The sequence below is a fragment of the Theropithecus gelada genome, chromosome 10 (genome assembly GCF_003255815.1).
Source record: "Theropithecus gelada isolate Dixy chromosome 10, Tgel_1.0, whole genome shotgun sequence".
NCBI lineage: Eukaryota > Metazoa > Chordata > Mammalia > Primates > Cercopithecidae > Theropithecus > Theropithecus gelada.
Genome location: NC_037678.1, coordinates 12,835,691 through 12,854,861, shown reverse-complemented (window position 1 = coordinate 12,854,861; position 19,171 = coordinate 12,835,691). Strand labels below are relative to the sequence as shown.

Sequence of the window (19,171 nt, the reverse complement as noted above, 5' to 3'; positions counted from 1 at the left end):
TGAGTCTCCTTGGTCAGCAGCACTGGTCCCCGCGGAAGGGGAGCATTTCCTCCTGATCCGGCTGAGATTTCTCACCCCAGAAGTTCCAGCCCTCGAGTTTTCAAGGATCAGAGCTAGAATTCCATTAGTTAGGGTCAAGAGAACAACAGCAACAAAAAGCAGTCTGGAAGTCTCAAAACTTTCTGTGTATCTAATTCAGTGAATTTTTAGTATATTTACCAAGTTGTCCAACCACTGCCACAATCTAACTTTTAGAACATTTTCATCACCCTAAAGGGTATGGAATCTTTTGTATCTAAAATTCCTCTTTGCTGCTCCTTGGGCAAGTTTTCTCCTGGATTTGAATCTGCACGAGAAACCTGATCAATCTTGGCTGGGTGCGGTGGCTCCCTCCTGTAATCCCAGCACCGGAGCTTGCAGTGAGCCGAGATCATACCACTGCACTCCAGCCTGGGCAACACAGTGAGACTCCGTCTCAAAAAAAAAAAATTAGCTGAATGTAGTGGCACACGCCTGTAGTCCCAGCTACTCAGGAAGCTGAGACAGCAGTATCGCCTGAATTTGGGAGGTGGAGTTTGCAGTGAGCTGAGATTGTGCCATTGCACTCCAGCCTGGCAACAAGAGTGAAACTCCATCTCAAAAAAAAAAAAAAAGAAAGAAAAAAGAAACCTTATCTCTTGTTCTTCAAATTTCCTTTTCCAGTAAGCTTGATCATGTAATATCCAGATGACAACCATGTGGTCTCCAGTATTAGTATAATTCTTTCTTTGGCCTTAAAAACAAAAACAAAAACCCAGAGCAGTTTTAGGTTCACAGCAAAACTGAACAGAAACGGGAGAGTTCCATGCACAGCTTCTCCCACTACCAGTATCCTGTACTAGACACGTATGCTTGTTTCCAGCTCCTGGCCTCAAGGGATCCTCCTGTCTTGGCCTCTCAAAGGGCTGGTGAGCCACTGTACTGGGCAGTAGGGGATGCATTTGTTACAATCCGTGAACCTACACTGACAAATCACCCAAAGTTCACTGTTCACTCAAGTCTGTACAGCCTACAGACTTGAATGAATGTATAATGACAAGTATCCACCATTGTAACATCATGGAGTAGTTTCACCCTAAAAGTCTTCACTGTCTTTGACTTTTTTTTTTTCTTTGGAGATGGATTCTTACTCTGTCACCCAGGCTGGAGTGCAGTGGCACAATCTTGGCTCATTGCAACCTCTGCCTCCCAGGTTCAAGCAATTCTCCTGCCTCAGCCTCCCGAGTAGCTGGGACTACAGGCACCCGCCACCATGCCCGGCTAATTTATTTGTATTTTTAGTAGCGACAGGGTTTCACCCTGTTGCCCAGGCTGGTCTTGAACTCCTGAGCTCAGGCAATCCGCCCACCTCGGCCTCCCAAAGTGCTGGGATTACAGGTGTGAGCCACCGCTCATGGCCTGACCTTTTGTTTTTGAGACGGGGTCTTGCTCTGTCACCCCGCAGGAGTGCAGTGGCATGATCATGGCTCACTGTGGCCTCAGACTGCCAGGCTCAAGGGATTCTCTCACCTCAGCCTCCCCAGTAGCTGGGACTACAGGCGTGCGCCACTGTGCCCAGCTAATTTTTCTATTTTTTGTAGAGATGGAGTCTCACTTTATTGGCCAGGTTGGTCTCAAACTCCTGGCCTTGAGCAATACTCCCACCTTAGCCTCCCAAAGTGGCTTTGACCTTTTTATGATTACTATTTCTGGTCTAATGTCAATTTTCCTAACTTGTTTTAACTAATAACTCAGTAGGGACATTAAGGTCTTTAAGCCAAAGTTAATTAATTTTCTTTCCTTTTTTCCAGGATAATTTTAGAGAGATAAGGTGTTTATATTACTAATATAAATGAGAAATATGTTTACACTTTTATTAACCATTTGTTTTTACATGATCACTCCTGTACATTTAATTCTACTCTCTTTGAAATAGATTATTTACCTTTTAGGGAAGTTTTTATAATTTTACTGAGTAATTAAATTTTTTCCTCTTATCTGGCACCTTTTCCAAGTAGAAAACCATTCATCCTCTGAAGATGGAAATTTTTAAAACTATGTAGTGTGTGTGTAAGGGACAGACTGGAGTTTATGGGTGGGTGGCTGTAGGATTGAGCTTTTATTTTCTCTCATTTCCTCATCGATATGTATTTATTGAGCATCTACTCTGTCCAAGCATTGTCCCAAGTCTGGAAATTTTTTCTTAAAAGATTATCACATCAAAGCATTGGGAGTTTTGGCTTGATCTTATTTTTTTTTTCCTTAGATGCCTTTGGAATCTCTTAAAGTCATGTAAGCATTCTGTGGTCATTTGAATTTAAAACACAGACTTCATTGGATTTGCTAGACTTGATGGCTTTGCGCCTTTAATTCTCTCTGGAGGTCGAAGAGCCATCTAAGCTTCCAAAGGAAACATGTTTCCTTTGTCATGCTTGGTGTGGTCACATCAACTCTGGGGAACAGGTGGCCCCGGGGAGACGCTGTTGCTTCAGCATCAGACAAACCGGGTCTCTGTTGGGGTCTCAGAATCTTCTTGAGTCCCTCGCTCTTTTCTCTCAATTCCACATGGGGGAAAAAAGGAAGGCGAGTTCTCAGGAGGAATGCTCATCAAGCAAGCTGGAGTTCGTATGGAAAATGCATCCATCCGGAAGAGAACACACAAGTGCCTTGCTTCCCTTCACCGGGTGTTTCCACTATTGTCCTCCCCCTCCTCCCCATTAGGGAGGAACGGCCCACAGGGTCATGTCTGGGCTCTTGCTTCATCGAGGCTCCTATACCCCAGTTCAGGGGAAAATTCAGTCTAAGGCCTTCAGCTCTCACAGAGTAAGGAAATGCACTCACCTCAAATTAGATTACAAATTGGCTGGGTGCAGTGGCTCACACCCGTAATGCCAACACTTTGGGAGGTCGAGGCAAGCAGATCACCTGAGGTCAGGAGTTTGAAATGAGACCAGCCTGGCTAACATGGTGAAACCCTGTCTCTACTAAAAATACAAAAATTAGCTGGGCATGGTGGTAGACACCTGTAATTCCAGCTGCTCGGGAGGCTGAGGCAGGAGAATTGCTTGAAACCGGAAGGCAGAGGTTGCAGTGAGCTGAGATTGCACCACGGCACTCCAGCCTGGGCCACAGAGCGAGACTCCATCTCAAAAAAAAAAAAATTACAAACAGCCTGCTCAGGGAGCCCCCAAGCTCAGAAACACTTCTTCCAGGGAACTTTGGCTCCTGTCTGAACCAGCTGCCAATAACTGCTAACAACTCAAATTACTGTGCTTTATGGCTCTGATTCTAATGACATTGGCAAAAGACATGAAACAACAAAAAACTTCAACCCCATACTTTTTTCTTTTTGAGACAGGATCTTGCTCTTTCGCCCAGTCTGGAATGCAGTGGCGTGACCATGGCTCACTGCAGCCTCAACCTCCCAGGCTGAAGCGATCCTCCCACTTCAGCCTCCCAAGTAGCTGGGACTATAGCCACGTACCACCATGCCTGGCTCATTAAAAAATTTTTTTTCCTAGAACAAGGTCTCATTCTGTTGCCAGGGCTTTCTTAAACTCCTTGGCTCAAGTGATCCTCTGACCTCAGCCTCCCCAAGTGCTGGAATTACAGCTATAAAGACATTGTACCTGGCCTCCCAACCCCATACTCTTTTTTTTTTTTGAGACAGGGTCTCACTATGCGGCTCAGGCTGGAGTGCAGTGGTGCGATCTCGGCTTACTGCTCCTGGGGTCAAGCAATCCTCCTGCCTCAGCCTCCTGAGCAGCTGGGATTACAGGCACGTGCCACCACGCCCAGCTAAGTTTTGTATTTTTAGTAGAGACTGGGTTTCACTATATTGACCAGGCTGGTCTCGAACTCCTGACCTCAAGTGATCCACCCACCTCAGTCTCCCAAAGTGCTGGGATTACAGGCATGAGCCACTGTGCCTGGGCTAATTTTTGTATTTTCAGAGACTGGGTTTCACTATGTTGTCCAGCCTGGTCTCGAACTCCTGAGTTCAAGCCATCTGCCTGCCTCAGCCTCCCAAAATTCTGGGATTACAGGCATGACCCACTGCGCTCTGTCCAATCCCATACTTTTGAAGGTGGTGTTCCAGCATGGTTCCTCAGGCACAGGCCCACCGCAGAGAGCAGGTCCTACGGAGGCCTGAGCAGAGGTTCCTCTTACTTCCCTTTTTGCTGCCTTACTCTGGGCCCACCACAGGGTGGCCTTTTTCAGGCTTCTCTTCCTGGTTCGGTTCATCCACCAAAGACACAGCTCCATTTGCTAACTGAGACCCAACCAAAATAAACAGTCACTGAGCACTTGGGTCTTTTGTTGTGACCCCTTAGGCAGAGGAAGAGAGAGATAAGCCTAGGTTGTTTGGTGTTTCTACTTGTCGATAGAGATACCACGTTAAACATTAACAGCCATGCCTCCCAGTTAGTAAGCAAGACAACTAATTGGAACTAGACTTTTTACTAACAAGTTAGAGATGATCTTCATTGGATGCGGCAACAACGCCTGAAGTCCAGTGTCTTAGAAATGACATTTGCCCAGGGCCAGGCATGGTGGCTCATGCCTGTAATCTCAGCTACTTGGGAGGTTAAGACAGAGAATCCCTTGAGACCGGGAGACGGAAGTTGCAGTGAGCTGAGACTGCGCCACTGCACTCTAGCAGCTTGGATGACAGGGAGACTCCATCTCAAAAAAAAAATAAAATGACATTTGCTTGGACAGTTCATGTTGGCCTCTCTGGAGTAGTCGGGAAGGATGTTTCTTTCTTCTGATCTTGCTCAGAGCTCTTGCCAACAGCTAGGATGGCCTGGCGTTTTCAAGGCTAAGTGCTGGGATTCTGTTGGTTAACGGTGATGGGAGGGAAAAAGGAAAAGAAATCCAACTTTTTTTTTTTTTTTTGAGATGGAGTCTTGCTCTGTCACCCAGGCTGGAGTGCAGTGGCACGATCTTGGCTCACTGCAAGCTCTGCCTCCCGAGTTCACACCATTCTCCTGCTGAATTCAGCCTCCCGAGTAGCTGGGACTACAAGTGCCCGCCACCATGCCTGGCTAATGTTTTTGTATTTTTAGTAGAGATGGGGTTTCACTGTGTTAGCCAGGATGGTCTCGATCTCCTGACCTTGTGATCCGCCTGCCTCGGCCTCCAAAGTGCTGGGATTACAGGCTTAAGCCACCGCGCCCAGCCTCAAGAAATCCAAAATTTACAATATGGACAGGAAAAGGGCAGAAAGAATGGAACACGGGGGCACACAGCAGTCTGGCTCTGTCGTCCCACCTCGTGGGCTGTGTGAGATGGAACAAGATCATGATACAAGCGCTTGGCCCCTGGAACGTAAGAAGCGCTCAATAAATGCTTTGCCATTATGATTATGTGTGCCGGGTGCCTGGTACACAGTAGGTGCTCAATAAATCTTAATTCCTGCAAAGACCAGTCTAACCTGTGTCTGGGGGTGGCTGGTGGGCTGCTGGTGGGGTGGTGGTTAGTCACAGGTAGTACTGGATGAGATAGAAGATAGCCATGGTCAGGGCCAGGTCCCCCTCCCCACCCAAACACCTCTACTCCCCATTTTTCTTGTCATTTTCTCAAGAGCCTCATGAGGCAGAATAGAGCAGTGTTAACCATCCCCATTTTTCAGAAGGGGAAACTGAGGCCCTGAGAGTCCCCCTTACTTAGGGCCCTTCAACCAGCTTGCAGTGGGTCCCTGGCTCTCCCACATCTCCTTCTGTTGGAGGTGGGAGCAGAGGGGCTGGGGTGCTGGGAGTGGGACAGTCCCTCAGAGGAGTGGCTGCATTTGCTCATAGGAAGTCCGAGGCAGCGGGGGCCTTCCAGGCCCAGGACGAGGGATGGTCACAGCGGCCCAGCCAAGGCCAGAGCCAACTTCTCCGAAGACAGTCCAGCCCTGCCCCCAGCAGGCAGGTGAGCACTGCCAGCTGTCTGGGGCCCCACACCCCAAGGGGCGGCCACTGCCTCTTCCCTCCTGCTAGAAGCCAGGCAGGGAGCTTGGACAGGAAGGTCCTCTATGAAAGGGTCGGAGTCCAATCATGGGTCTCCAGCTCTCCCCTCTCCCCAAGGGCCAGAAGCTCTTGGCAAATTGCATAAGACCTCACATTAGTCCTTGGAAGACAGCCCCTGTCCCATGCTATCCCCTTCCTTTACTAAGTACTGCTTTTTTTTTTTTTTTTTGAGATGGAGTCTTGCTCTGTCTCCCAGGCTGGAGTGCAGTGGGACAATATTGGATCACTGCAACCTCCACCTCCCGGGTTCAAGAGATTCTCCTACCTCAGCCTCCCGAGTAGCTGGGATTACAGGGGCATGCCACCACACCCAGCTAATTTTTATACTTTTAGTAGAGACAGGGTTTCACCATGTTGGCCAGGCTGGTCACTCCTGACCTCAGGTGATCCGCCCACCTCGGCCTCCCAAGGTGCTGGGATTATAGGCGTGAGCCACCGCACCTGGCCAATACTGCTGCCAATACTGCTGTCTTGAGCAGATTTCAGGGAAAGCTTTGATGCATGAATCTGGCTCTAATGGCCCTCCCTCTCTTTCAGGGTGATTTGTATCTTTAACAAAACCCGGAGGGCCAGGCCCACTGCAGTGGAATGGGGTATTGGTGGTGGAGGTTCTGGCACCTGATAGCCCAAGTTGGAATCAGTATCTTTGAGAGGGGTGAGAAGCCAAGAATGGGAGCAGGTCTTTGCAGATCTTTTTCTGGAACCGAGGAAAGCGGGTGAAAGGGAAGAGCTGACCCCCGACGGGGGAGGAGGGCAGGGACCCTGTGTGCTTTTTGGCCTGCTTTCATCCAGGCTGCTGTGTGAGCACAGCCTTGCCTTTCTGGGGGCCTGACTAAGAAAGGCAGAGCCGGCAGCCAGGTCCCCAGAGAGAGAGCCTCACCCACCTCCCTACCTCATCCCCAGGTGACCAAGCGCCCTGCCAAACAGGCAGAACTGACCTGGCGGAGCCAAGCAGAGCCCCCTCATTCTCGGAGTCCTGAGAAGAGACCTGAGGGAGATCGGCGGCTCCAGGGGTCCCCGTCGCCTCCCAGGACATCAGCCAGGACCCCTGAGAGGGAGCTGCAGACACAGAGACCTCTGGAGAGTGGCCAAGCAGGCCCAAGACAGCCTCTGGGGGCATGGCAGAGTCAGGAGGAACCGCCAGGGTCCCAGGGCCCTCACAGACACCTGGAGAGGAGCTGGAGCAGCCAGGAGGGAGGCCTGGGGGCAGCCAAAGCCTTGGAGGGAGCATGGGGGGGCCCTCCTGGGGAGTACAGGGAGAGCTGGGGACAGCCAGAGGCCTGGGAGGAGGCGGCCACCCATGAGCCCCCCAGAGAACTAGGGAAGAGAAGCCCACTCACAAGCCCCCCTGAGAACTGGGGAGGCCCCACAGAGTCCTCACAATCCAGGCACCCTGGGACACCCACTACTGTGGGCTGGGGGGCAGAGGGAGCATGTCCATACTCGCATGGCCCTGAGAGGCGACCCGAGCTTGACTGGAGGGACCTGCTTGGTCTTCTCCAGGCACCAGGAGAGGGGGCCTGGGCCCGTCTCCCCAGGCTGGACTGGGAGGGCCTCTTGGAGCTCCTGCAGGCCAGGCTGCCCCGCAAGGACCCAGCTGGACACAGGGATGACCTGGCCAGGGCTTCAGGGCCAGAGATGGGTCCCCCAGGCACAAAGGATGTCCCCGAGCAGGAGTCACACAGTCAGCCAGAAGGCTGGGCCGAGGCCACCCCAGTCAACGGACACAGCCCCGCACCGCGGCCCCAGAGCCCGGCCCAGCCGCCCAGCCCTGCCTGCACCTCCACCCAGTGGCCAAAAACCAAAGTGACAAGAGGACCAGCGACCGTAACTCTGGCAGGCCTAGAGCAGACGGGCCCCCTGGGGAGCAGGAGCACTGCAGAGGGCCCCAGTTTGCCAGAGCTGCAGGTAAGGAGGTTCCCCCCTCCCAAGGGTAGCCAGGAAGTCAGCCCCCCACAGCCAAGTCTCCTTGGAAAAGCCTCCCCTTTGAGTAGCCTCAGCTCCTGCATCCCCCTCCAGGCTCAGACCTCAGCCTCCCTGCTGACCACAACCCATCCCGACCACCAAACTGGCCCAACACTGATGATGAGCAACACCGTTTTAAGTGTTTATGGGCCAAGCCCTGATCTGAATGTTTGACGTGTACTTTTACCATTTAGTCTCCTTAGCAACCAAGTGAGAAATACACTATTTATTTACAGATAAGGAAACTGACGCGCAGGGTGAAGCCACTTGCTGGTGGGGCATGGGCGAAACCCAGATCCGCTCAGTGCAGACCACACTGAGGCCTCAAGCAAGATGCTCTGGCCAGGGCCTGCTCCCCTCCTGGCTCCACCATACCTGGTTTATGTTGTGTCTGGTGGCACACACCTGACCCCACCTGGGACTATAGCCAGTGTGGTCATGCCCCTTCCCCTGGTGATACCCAGGTTCCTGAGTCCAGGACAGCCTCGCTTACCCTCTCTGGCCCCTACAGCTCCTCTCAGACACAGAGAAGGGGGTGCATCAATGCTCACTGGGTTCAGCTAGCTGCCAAAACAGGCTGCTTAAATGAGGCTCGTGTGCAAAGTGGGCCCAGCGCCGGGCACACAGTAGGTGCTCACCCTTCCCCTGCTTCAGTGGTACTTTGGTGCTGCCTTGAAGCCCAGAACATTTTTCATCTGAAGATGGTGGGCAGGGAGGGTCCTGGAGGCCAGAGTCCTGCACCCTGGCGATAGCTCATTCGGAGGACGGCATGTGGTTTTGAACACTAGCCTCTCTCCCTCTGTAAGATGGACCAATCACTTCTCTGACGGGCAGCACTGGGGTGCCGTGGGGGTTCCTGCTTGTTTCTCTAAAGCCTCCTCATCTCGCTGCAAAGTCCGCTGCCACCTCCCCCAGGATGAGCAGGACTTCCAGGCATCAGGGTGCACCCCGTGCTGGGCCCCAGGACCTTGACATATGTGCCTCAGGTGGATAGAAGGCAGTTGCCACTTGACAGATGAGGAAACTGAGGCTCAGACTCCTTAGGCATTTGCTGGGGGTCACACATGCATAGGTTGTGAGAAATGAGATCAAAGCATCCACTCCAAAGTTTGTGCTTTTCTTTGTTTTTTTTTTTTTTTTTTTTTTTTTTTGAGACGGAGTCTCGCTCTGTCGCCCAGGCTGGAGTGCAGTGGCCAGATCTCAGCTCACTGCAAGCTCCGCCTCCCGGGTTTACGCCATTCTCCTGCCTTAGTCTCCTGAGTAGCTGGGACTACAGGTGCCCGCCACCTCGCCCGGCTAGTTTTTTTTGTACTTTTTAGTAGAGACGGGGTTTCACCGTGTTAGCCAGGATGGTCTCGGCCTCCCAAAGTGCTGGGATTACAGGCTTGAGCCCTATTATTTTTTTTGAGACAGAGTTTCACTCTTGTTGCCCAGGCTGGAGTGCAATCGCGCAATCTTGGCTCACTGCAACCTCCGCCCCCTGGGTTCAAGCTATTCTCCTGCCTCAGCCTCCTGAATAGTTGGGATTACAGGCATGTGCCACCATGCCCGGCTAATTTTGTGTTTTTAATAGAGATGGGGTTTCTCCATGTTGGTCAGGCTGGTTTTGAACTCCCGACTTCAGGTGATCTGCCTACCTTGGCCTCCCAAAGTGCTGGGATTACAGGTGTGAGCCACCACACCTGGCCTAAATTTGTACTTTTAGCCACCAGGTCACAAAGCTCCTGAGCCCATGGGAGGACTGGAGAATCCTCTCCCCTGTATTTCTGTGGCTTTGATGAGTTGACCCTCTGATCAACTCAATGCATGAACATCAGAGAAATAGGGATGTCAGCTCGTCCTGCCCTCAGGTTGCTGTCAGGCTTGTTGGGAAGGCACACAGACCACAGGCAGCTCAAGGAGGACACGGTGCTGTGTCCCGGGGCATGCTGGTGCTGTAGGCCGGCCAGGTCAAGAAGGAAGTGGGGACCCAGTTAGAAAGATTCTTCAGTTTCATGGTGAAGCTCAGGGTTCTCAGGAGGCTGGGAGATGGTGGCTGGGAAGGGATGGGAGCACTATGTGCTGAAAGGCATTTCACAGATGACAAAACGAGGAACCACCAGGTCCTGCCGGGGCTCCAGCTGCTCCTCTCTATGAAAATCCTTGGCTTGGCACGGCCAGGCGCGGTGGCTCACGCCTGTAATCCCAGCACTTTGGGAGGCCAAGGTGGGCGGATCATGAGGTCAGGAGATCGACACCAGCCTGGCTAACACGGTGAAACCCCATCTCCACTAAAAATACAAAAAATTAGCCAGGTATGGTGGCGGGTGCCTGTAATCCCAGCTACTAGGGAAGCTGAGATAGGAAAATGGTGTGAACCCAGGAGGTGGAGGTTGCAGTGAGCCGAGATCTCTCGCCACCGCACTCCAGCCTGGGTGACAGAGCCAGACTCCATCTCAAAAAAAAAAAAAGAAAGAAAGAAAAAGAAAATCCTTGGCATGGCACTCAAGGCTGGTTTCCCTTCCTTCCACTCCGGATTTGACTCACTGGTGCTGAGCTGGCTGCAGGGCCTGTGAAGATATATCCCTGCCTTTGCACGTGCTCTTCCCTTCCCTCTTCAGCCACCAAACGCCTGTTCATTGTTCAAGTCTTAGGTCAGACGCCCTGCCCTGAGACGCCTTCCCTGAACAGTCACTCCTAGCGATGGTTCCCTTCTGGGCTTGGCAGTTTTGCTTCCATATGTCCATGCAACATCCATCTAATGGGGCTGTAATTTCCCCAAAAGCTCCACAGAAGCAGGATCTCTGCCTGCTTTATCTCTGTAACTATGGCTGTGGCCCAGGGCCTGACATAAAGGAGGGGGCAGCTCAGTGGATGCATGCAAGATGGAGGACAGAGGGGTTAGTGGGTGGATAACGGATGAATGGAGGGTGAATGTGGGAATGGGTGATGGATCAATGATGCATGTTGAATGAATGATAAATAGACACCTGTTGGATGTGTGTGTTTCCGTCTACAGAGTCTTTTCAGAGTATTTCACATTAGGTTAGAGATTTCACATATAAATACATATCTCCAGCCAGGTGCGGTGGCTCAAGCCTGTAATCCCAGCACTTTGCGAGGCTGAGACGGGTGGGTCACGAGGTCAGGAGATCGAGACCATCCTGGCTAACACGGTGAAACCCCGTCTCTACTAAAAAAGAAATACAAAAAAACTAGCCAGGCAAGGTGGCGGGCGCATGTAGTCCCAGCTACTCGGGAGGCTGAGGCAGAATGGCGTAAACCCAGGAGGCGGAGCTTGCAGTGAGCTGAGATCTGGCCACTGCACTCCAGCCTGGGCAACAGAGCGAGACTCCATCTCAAAAAAAAAAAAAAAAAACCAAAAAACAAAAAACATATCTCCAGTGTTTCTTGAAATATCAAAAGATGTGGAAACTCTGGGCCCGTCTTCCCACGGCAACAGCTGTCTGGATGGGTGATGATGGACAGATGAATATATGGTGGTGGTGGATATATGATGGATGTTGCTTAGGTAACGGATGGATGAATGCTGGGTGGAATATGGATGGATGTGGCATGGATGGATGAATGTCACATGACAGATGGTGGACAGATGACGGAGATATGGATAGATGGATGATGGATGGAGAGAGGGATATATAGGTATTGGGTAAATGGATACATGATAGATCAATGGAGAGTAGATACATGAATGGGTGATAGACACTGGATGCTGGATACATGAGAGGGTGAGTCACGTGGGATAGACACTGGATGGTTAGATGGATACATGGATCTACTGATGCTGGACGTTAGATGGGTGTTGCATGGACAGATGATAGAATGGATGGATGAGGTGGACAGATGCATGCACCCTGGAGAATAAGTTAGGCTAAGCTGTGTTCTTTTTTTAATCTCCAGTTCCAACCAGAGGAGCCTGAGGAGTCAGAACCAAGCAGAGGCCAAGACCCCCTGACTGACCAGAAGCAGGCAGACTCGGTAGTTGGGTCATGGGCATGGGTACACATGGTGGGGAAGGGAAGGGGAAGCAGGTTGGAGATGGGCTTCATTCCTCAGAAGAGCCCTGGAATCATCCAGACCAAAGTTGGCTTTCCCATGGGGTCATCTGTGTGCATGGTGGGGCCTTGTGGAGCTCTGCAGGAGCCACCTTCTGGCATGGGGACCTGGGTAGGTGGGTGGTCCTGGGGTCAGAACCCTAGGCCGTGCTTCTCATTTGCTGGGCCTGAAAAGGTCAATGTCTTTCCCTGGGCAAATGACGGTTTGGCCCCAGTGGTCTCTGAGGGAAGAGATCCTTCCGGTTTGAGACGGCCAAGCCAGGTCGAAAGAGCAGGGCTTCTAGGAGCATGAGTCAGAGAGCTGAGGATGTGCCCACAGTCAGCCAGGCCTGGAGGGTCTCCAGGGTCCTGGAGGCGGGAGAGATATATGCGGGGGTGGGACCCACAGATGCTGCTCTGAGGCCTGGCTGCAGCTGGTGAACACAGCTCTGCCTGCCCTTCCCCGTGACCTGCCAAACAGACTGTTCTCGTCACCCTCTGCCTTCAGAGAGGTGAGATCAGAGTTGAGGGCCATGGGGCAGTAGGAGGTGGGGGAGGAGGAGACAGACTGTTTGGGGCTGTGTTTTCTGGTCCTGCTCTTCCCCCTGCTGCCTCCTGAAGAGCCAGGTGTGGCAGGGAGTATCCGTCGGGCAGCCTGGAGCCCCTAAATTGGGCCCTGCTGTGAGTCAAAGCCGGGGGAATTTTGCCCAAACCCTCACTGTGCAGATGAGGAAATGGAGGCAGGGGAGTCGTCCCAGGCTACACAGTCAGTGGCTAGCTGTACTGGGACTAGAACCCAGCCCAGGAACCACCCAGCGCTCTCTCTGCACCTCCACCTGCCCCCACCCAGGCTGCCCCCGTCCCTGCCCTGATTTCTTGCGTGGCTTTGAACGGCAGTGCTGTAATTTTGAGGGGTCCAGTATTCCCATCTGTGGAATGGGAGGGGACAGGGGATGCTGGTCGCTAAAGGTGCTGCCAGCCCTCCCAGGGGCTCCGACAACTTTGCTCTTCCTCTTTCTGGGCTATTTCTTCATACTTCCTGGAGCCAGAGTAGTGAATGGGGAGCAATGCAGGGGTGCCCCTCTAGTCTCCATGAAACGGGCCTGGCACATCAACGTGGAAAATATCTCAACCTACCCCCACCCCTAGGCAGCCTTGACTGGTCAGAACTGATAACCACCTCATTCATGCATCATTCACATGCACTCAGTGAGCACCTTCTGTATACCCGGGTGTGGGTCACAGGTGAGTTGGAGCACCATCAAGGAGTTCAGTCAAGTGAGACAGTTGCATGCCTGTGGTCAGGGCTGTGATGGGAGATGTGGTAGCAGAGTCGGGGGCACCCCCACCCCCAAAGCCCTCTTGGACCTGTGCTTTGATGCTTCAAGTTCCGCTTCCAGACAGTGTGCAGATTCCAGAGCAAGGACACCTGGGCCCTCTCCTACCTTCCCAGTAAACCTGCTATGCGTGACTTTGACAAGTGCCTCTGCTTCACTGGGGCCTTGGTTTCCCCAACGAGGATGACTCCAAAGAGGGAGCATTTAGGGGCTCTGCTGGGCGTGTCTGTAGAAGTCCACAACTCATTCCTTTTGCTTAAGCTGGAGTCACAAACCTAACGCCCTGAAGGCCAGGCAGGTAACAACAGTGAGAAGTGGGGAGACCGAGGGCACTCGTGTGACTCCTCGGTTCCAGATAGCTGTTGCCATGGGGAAGACGGGCCCAGAGTTTCCACATCTTTCGATATTTCAAGAAACACTGGAGATATGTATTTATATGTGAGATCTCTAACCTAATGTGAAATACTCTGAAAAGGCTCTGTGGGTGGAAACACACCTGTGGTCTGTACCCCTCCAGCTGGCGCCCGTGGTTTGACTTTAGGGCAATGACGCACACACCTTCAAGGGTGCTGAGCCCTGGGAGCCGCTCAGTCAAACACGACGTAGTGAGAACAAGTTAACTGGCTCTTGTCTCGGCAGTTCTGGGAGGAGAGAAAGATGGGAACCCTGGGGCTCCGTGGAGGGGGGCACCACAAAATGGGCAGGGGAGGCTGTAGCCAGGGGTGCCTCCATCCCACCAAAGGGACCTGGGGCCAACACTGGACCCTGTTTGACAGGCAGACAAGAGGCCAGCAGAGGGCAAGGCTGGGAGCCCGCTCAAGGGCCGACTGGTGACCTCATGGCGGATGCCCGGGGACCGGCCCACGCTGTTCAATCCGTTCCTGCTGTCTCTGGGGGTCCTCAGGTGGCAAAGGGTAGGCTGGCTCCAGTGGGGGCTGGAGGGGTGAGGGTGGACAGACATGGGGAGGGGAGGGAGGAGGGGGTTGTTAAGCAAAGGAGAGAGAGTGGGGGCTGAGGAGGAGGCAGCTGGGGCCCTCGCATGACAGGAGAGGTGGGAGCAGAGTTCTTAAACTCACCCTGGTCTCAGCAAGCGAGTGGATTTTCCACTTCCGGGGCAGGCTTGGGGGCTGCTTTCAGCTTTTGGAGTGAGGGGTGATGGAATAATCTACACAGCTGAAAGCTTCCAGTCAGCAACCTCCTCTCGCCAGCCCTGGGCCAAGGGGGAGCCAGGTATGGGGGAAGGGAGAGCGGGCTTACAAGTGGCTCTGGGATTGCAAAGTGTGTCTCAGACCTGGGCCTGAGCCAGTTTCACAAACATCTGGCGTTACGTAACCCATCCCCTGCCCAGAGAGGTCTGGAAACACTCAAGCCTCTGGCTAGGTTTTCCATAAGGGCAGGGAGCTGAGACCCACTCCCTCCCACCCCCTTCACAGCAGGACAGAAGGGGCCTGGCCATCTCCAGCAGCCACAGGCTGGCTCATGGGGTCTCTTCTCTTGGTGAGAGGCTGACGCTCTTACTCACCGCTGTTGGCGCTGCGTCCAGCACTAGGCTGGGCACTTCAGAGACAGTGTGCCCATTTTACAGATGAAGGGACTGAGGCCCAGGGAGGTGAGCTGATTTGCCTGAGGTCGCACAGCTTGGGGTATAAAGGAGCTGATTTTCCTCATTCTCAGATGAGAGAAGGGTTGCAGCCAAATTCACTGAGCCTCGGTTGCCACATCTGTCTATTAGGAAAAAGTCTGTGGAGACTTAAGGCTGCAGAGAGGGCTCAGGGAGATCAGGATGCACGGAGGTTGCCGGGCTACTGTTAAAACACGAACTTTCCCATCCATTTCAGAATTTCCTTTTTTTTTTTTTTTTTTTTTTTTTTAAATTAAGAGGGAGTCTAGCTTGATCGCCCAGGCTGGAGTGCAGTGGCGCCATCTCAACTCACTGCAACCTCTGCCTCCCAGGTTCAAGTGATTCTCCTGCCTCAGCCTCCAGAGCAGCTGGAATTATAGGTGCGCGCCACTGCACCCGGCTAATTTTTTGTATTTTTAGTACAGACGGGGTTTCACCATGTCGGCCAGGCCGGTCTTGAACTCCCGACCTCACGTAATCTGCCCACCTCAACCTCCCAAAGTGCTAGGATTATTGATGTGAGCCACCACGCCAGGTCTTTTTTTTTTTAAATTAAGATGGAGTCTGGTTCTATCTCCCAGACTGGAGTGCAGTGGCACCATCTCGGCTCACTGCAACCTCCACCTCCCGGGTTCAAGCGATTCTCCCATCTCAGCCTCCTGAGTATGTGGTATTACAGGTGTGTGCCACCACACCTGGCTAATTTTTGTATTTTTAGTAGAGACAGGGTTTCACCACGTTAGCCAGGCTAGTTTCTAACTCCTGACTTCAAGTGATCCGCCCACCCTGGCCTCCCAAAGTGCTGGGATTACAGGCATGAGGCACCCCACCGAGCCCAGAATTTCCTTTCGCTGCTCTTTGGGTGAGCAGGCAAGCACGGTTATCTGAGTAGTGTGTTGCCTCTAAGCCATGGGCAGGAATTACCTTGTCAAACTAACTAAAGGTCACCAACACTCAGCACGTCTGGCAGGAGGGGGCAGGTAAGTCCTTGGTAGAGCGAAGGAGGAGCGAAGTGGGGAAAGCAGTCTGGGGTAACGATGCTGGTGATATTAACCAGCACTTATTGTGCGCCTACTACATGCCCAGCTCTGTGTTCACTGCGTGGCTCACCTAATTGCGTTTCATCCGCACTCCCAGGCACAGTTAGACTCGTACTGTCCATTTTACAGATGACAAAGTGACGCTCAGAGAGGGAGGGTCACTTGCTCCAGGTCACACAGGGAGCAAGGGGCAGAACAGAACTGAGATTCAAATCCTGCTCTGGCTGACCTCAGAGCCCAGTGCTTCTAACATGCCCCCTAAACCACTGCCTTCACATCCTGATCTCTCTGAGCCCTCCTGCGGCTCTGGGAGTCCCCATAGATTTTCGACATTAGAAAGATGCGGCAACTGAGGCTTGGTGAGTTTGGCTACAGTGGTTCTCTCATGTGGGAGTGAGGGAAACGAGGAGCAAGGGATGGAACTGCCAGTGGGGCCTCCCAGTTACACAGAGCAGATTTACACTTCTCTTGGGCTGAAGCAGTGAAATTAGCCCAAGGCCGAGAGCCAGAAAGCCTGGCGTCGATTCTGGCTTGGCCCCTAACTTGTGTGCCCTGCTCTGAGCCTTACCTCATTATTCTCAGTAGAGTAACAGTTTGAGACCGGATAAACTCAAAGTTCGGTAGCTCTGGTCTTTGCCAGTTTAATAACTCACTCCTGGGTCCCTGAGGCTGTGCCGTCTCTGACCTGCCAGGATGAGTTGTGGTTCCTTCATCAGTGTATTCATTCATTCGACCCGTGCTTATGGAGGATGTACTGTGGGCCTAGGCCCTATGCTGGCTTCCAAGATGTAGACAAAAAACATTCCAGCCCTGGCCACTGGAGCACAATTAGGTGAGGACACTGACATGTAACTGATGAGAACAGTGTGGTCATCACTTTAGTGGGGAAATGTACGGATGTAGGGAGCACTGGGCCAGCAGTTCCTAAGTCTGCTGGGGACACTTTGGCTTCCTTTGGCCTGAGACTTGAAGGAAGAAATTTTCCAGGCCAACAAGCATTGGGAGGGGGAACGATGGATGGGGAAGGGGAGAAATAAAGAGAGAGAGAGAGAGAGAGAGAGACAGAGAGAGAGAGAGAGAGAGAGTGTGTGTGTGTGTGTGTGTGTGTGTGTGTGTGTGTTGGGGTATAGAAGACAGGAAGAGAAGTGTTCCAGGCACAGCAGAGAACATTTGCAGTCGGGGGCAGAAGGACCTGTCTTATTCTGGGAATTCCTAAATTCCTAGCAGTCTAGCGTTGTGTATCTTTTTTTTTTTTTCTGAGATGGAGTCTCGCTCTGTCGCCTAGGCTGGAGAGCAGTGGCGTGATCTCCCCTCACTGCAACCTCCGCCTCCCAGGTTCCAGCGATTCTCCTGCCTCAGCCTCCGGAGTAGCTGGGATCACAGCCACATGCCACCACGCCCGGCTAATTTTTTGTATTTTTACTAGAGATGGGGTTTCACCATGTTGGCCAGACTAGTCGAACTCCTAACCTCAGGTGATCCACCCTCCTCGGCCTCCCAAAGTGCTGAGACTACAGGCATAAGCCACAGTGCCTGGCCTCCAGTGTTGTGTATCTCTTTGGTTATTTATTGTATTTTGCAAAATTGACCAAAGTATGTGTCTCTCCAGCCTGTCAAATGTGAATCTGGAAGGCCAGGATGACAGGCAGGAGTCAGGTTGTGATGGTTCCTGTCTGCCTAGAACAGGAATGTAGCACTGATCTGTCAGCATTGGTGATGTGTGGAAGAACTTTGAGCAGGGAAGTGGTCTGGTCACTGTGTTGAGGGTACTGGGGGGAGTCACAGCGGCCAGAAAAGCCTGGAGGAGGCTGGTGCTGTTAGGTGCTCAGGGCACTGGGCCAGGACCCTGGTGGTAGGTGAGGTCTCCTACATGTTCATTCATTCTCCCAAGGACTGACTGCCTGAGTGAGGTGCAAGGGTAGGGGAGGAAAACTCAGCCCGGGGTGCTAGAAGGCCAGTTTCTAGAGTTAGATGGACTTACCCTTGGCCTCATTCCTCATGGTGGAGAGACTCCTGGCAGCAAATGCTGGGAAAGAACTTCAGCTCCCTGGGCCTCCATTTCTTTATCTGCAAAATGGGAATAGTAATCATAAAAGCAATAACTTTTTTTTTTTTTTTGAGACGGAGTCTCACTCTGTCTCCCAAGGTGGAGTGCAGTGGCACAATCTCTGCCCACTGCAACCTCTGCCTCCTGGGTTCAAGCGATTCTCCTGCCTCAGCCTCTCACATAGCTGCATTACAGGCACCTGACACCACGTCCGGCTAATTTTTGTATTTTTAGTAGAGATGGGGTTTCACCATGTTGGCCAGGCTGCTCTTGAACTCCTGATCTCAAGTGATCCACTCACCTTAGCCTCCCAAAGTGTTGGGATTACAGGTGTGAACCACCCCGCCTGGCAAGAACAATAATTTTTGAACCCCAAATCGAGATGGCAGAATAACTGAAATGGCAATTATTCCAAGCTTCCCTGCCTAAGGATAGCTAATGAGGGATAAAGAGGTTGTCCTAGGTGCCTTACTTGAATTAACACTTAATCCTTCCAGCAACCTCATGAGGTAACAGCATTACCCCATTTTACAGAGTGAAATTGGGCACCGAGAGGTACCTGCTTAAGATAACACTAGGTTGTAATCCCCGTGCCACACGAGCTTCCTAGTGCATTGAGCAACCAATTCCACCACGGTCCCTCCCCACCTGCAGGAAAAGAGCATCTAACAAACGGCCCAGGGTTCTGGGAACCTGAGCGATGGGTGCTCGCCCACACCTGAAAAACCCAAAACCAAAAAAGGCCCATTTGTGAGGAGTGGGTATTGGGAAAGACCCTGCCATCCAAGAACTCACTTTGTGTCCAGCTTACTCGCTAGGAATTCCGCCTCTTCCTGTGCGACCTCGGGCAAATCGGCTCACCCCTCTGAGCCTCCGTTTTCTCATTAGCAAAATGAGACCTCCCTCCCAAGTCTGTGGTGAGGACGAAAATCGACTCTTGGCGAGTGGGACCCGCTGAGTAGTTAGTACAGGGTGCTTTGCCCCGAGCCCCGCCAAATCTAGGCGCCGAGCTCTAGCGGACCCATCGCTCCGAGGCCGGGGTGGGAAGCGCAGTCTGGGCGAGGCGTGCCACGCCCGGCCGCCCGCATCCTCCGC

General features: G+C 52.4%; 1 protein-coding gene and 1 long non-coding RNA gene across 2 annotated transcripts in view; one reads left to right on the top strand and one right to left on the bottom strand.

Moving 5' to 3' along the window:
- Positions 1–19,171, top strand: part of TRIOBP (TRIO and F-actin binding protein) — a 76,417-nt gene that overhangs the window by 28,562 nt on the left and 28,684 nt on the right. Inside the window, exons 8-11 of the mRNA XM_025400571.1 lie at positions 5,820–5,934; positions 6,936–7,940; positions 11,898–11,975; positions 14,145–14,282. Of these exons, the coding sequence (XP_025256356.1) occupies positions 5,820–5,934; positions 6,936–7,940; positions 11,898–11,975; positions 14,145–14,282 (1,336 nt within the window). The remainder of the gene's footprint in view (positions 1–5,819; positions 5,935–6,935; positions 7,941–11,897; positions 11,976–14,144; positions 14,283–19,171) is intronic.
- LOC112633713 lies at positions 186–18,090 on the bottom strand. The gene is made up of 2 exons (XR_003121571.1): positions 18,011–18,090; positions 186–772 (listed from the first exon to the last, which is right to left on the bottom strand). It is a non-coding gene; the product is annotated as an uncharacterized LOC112633713 (long non-coding RNA).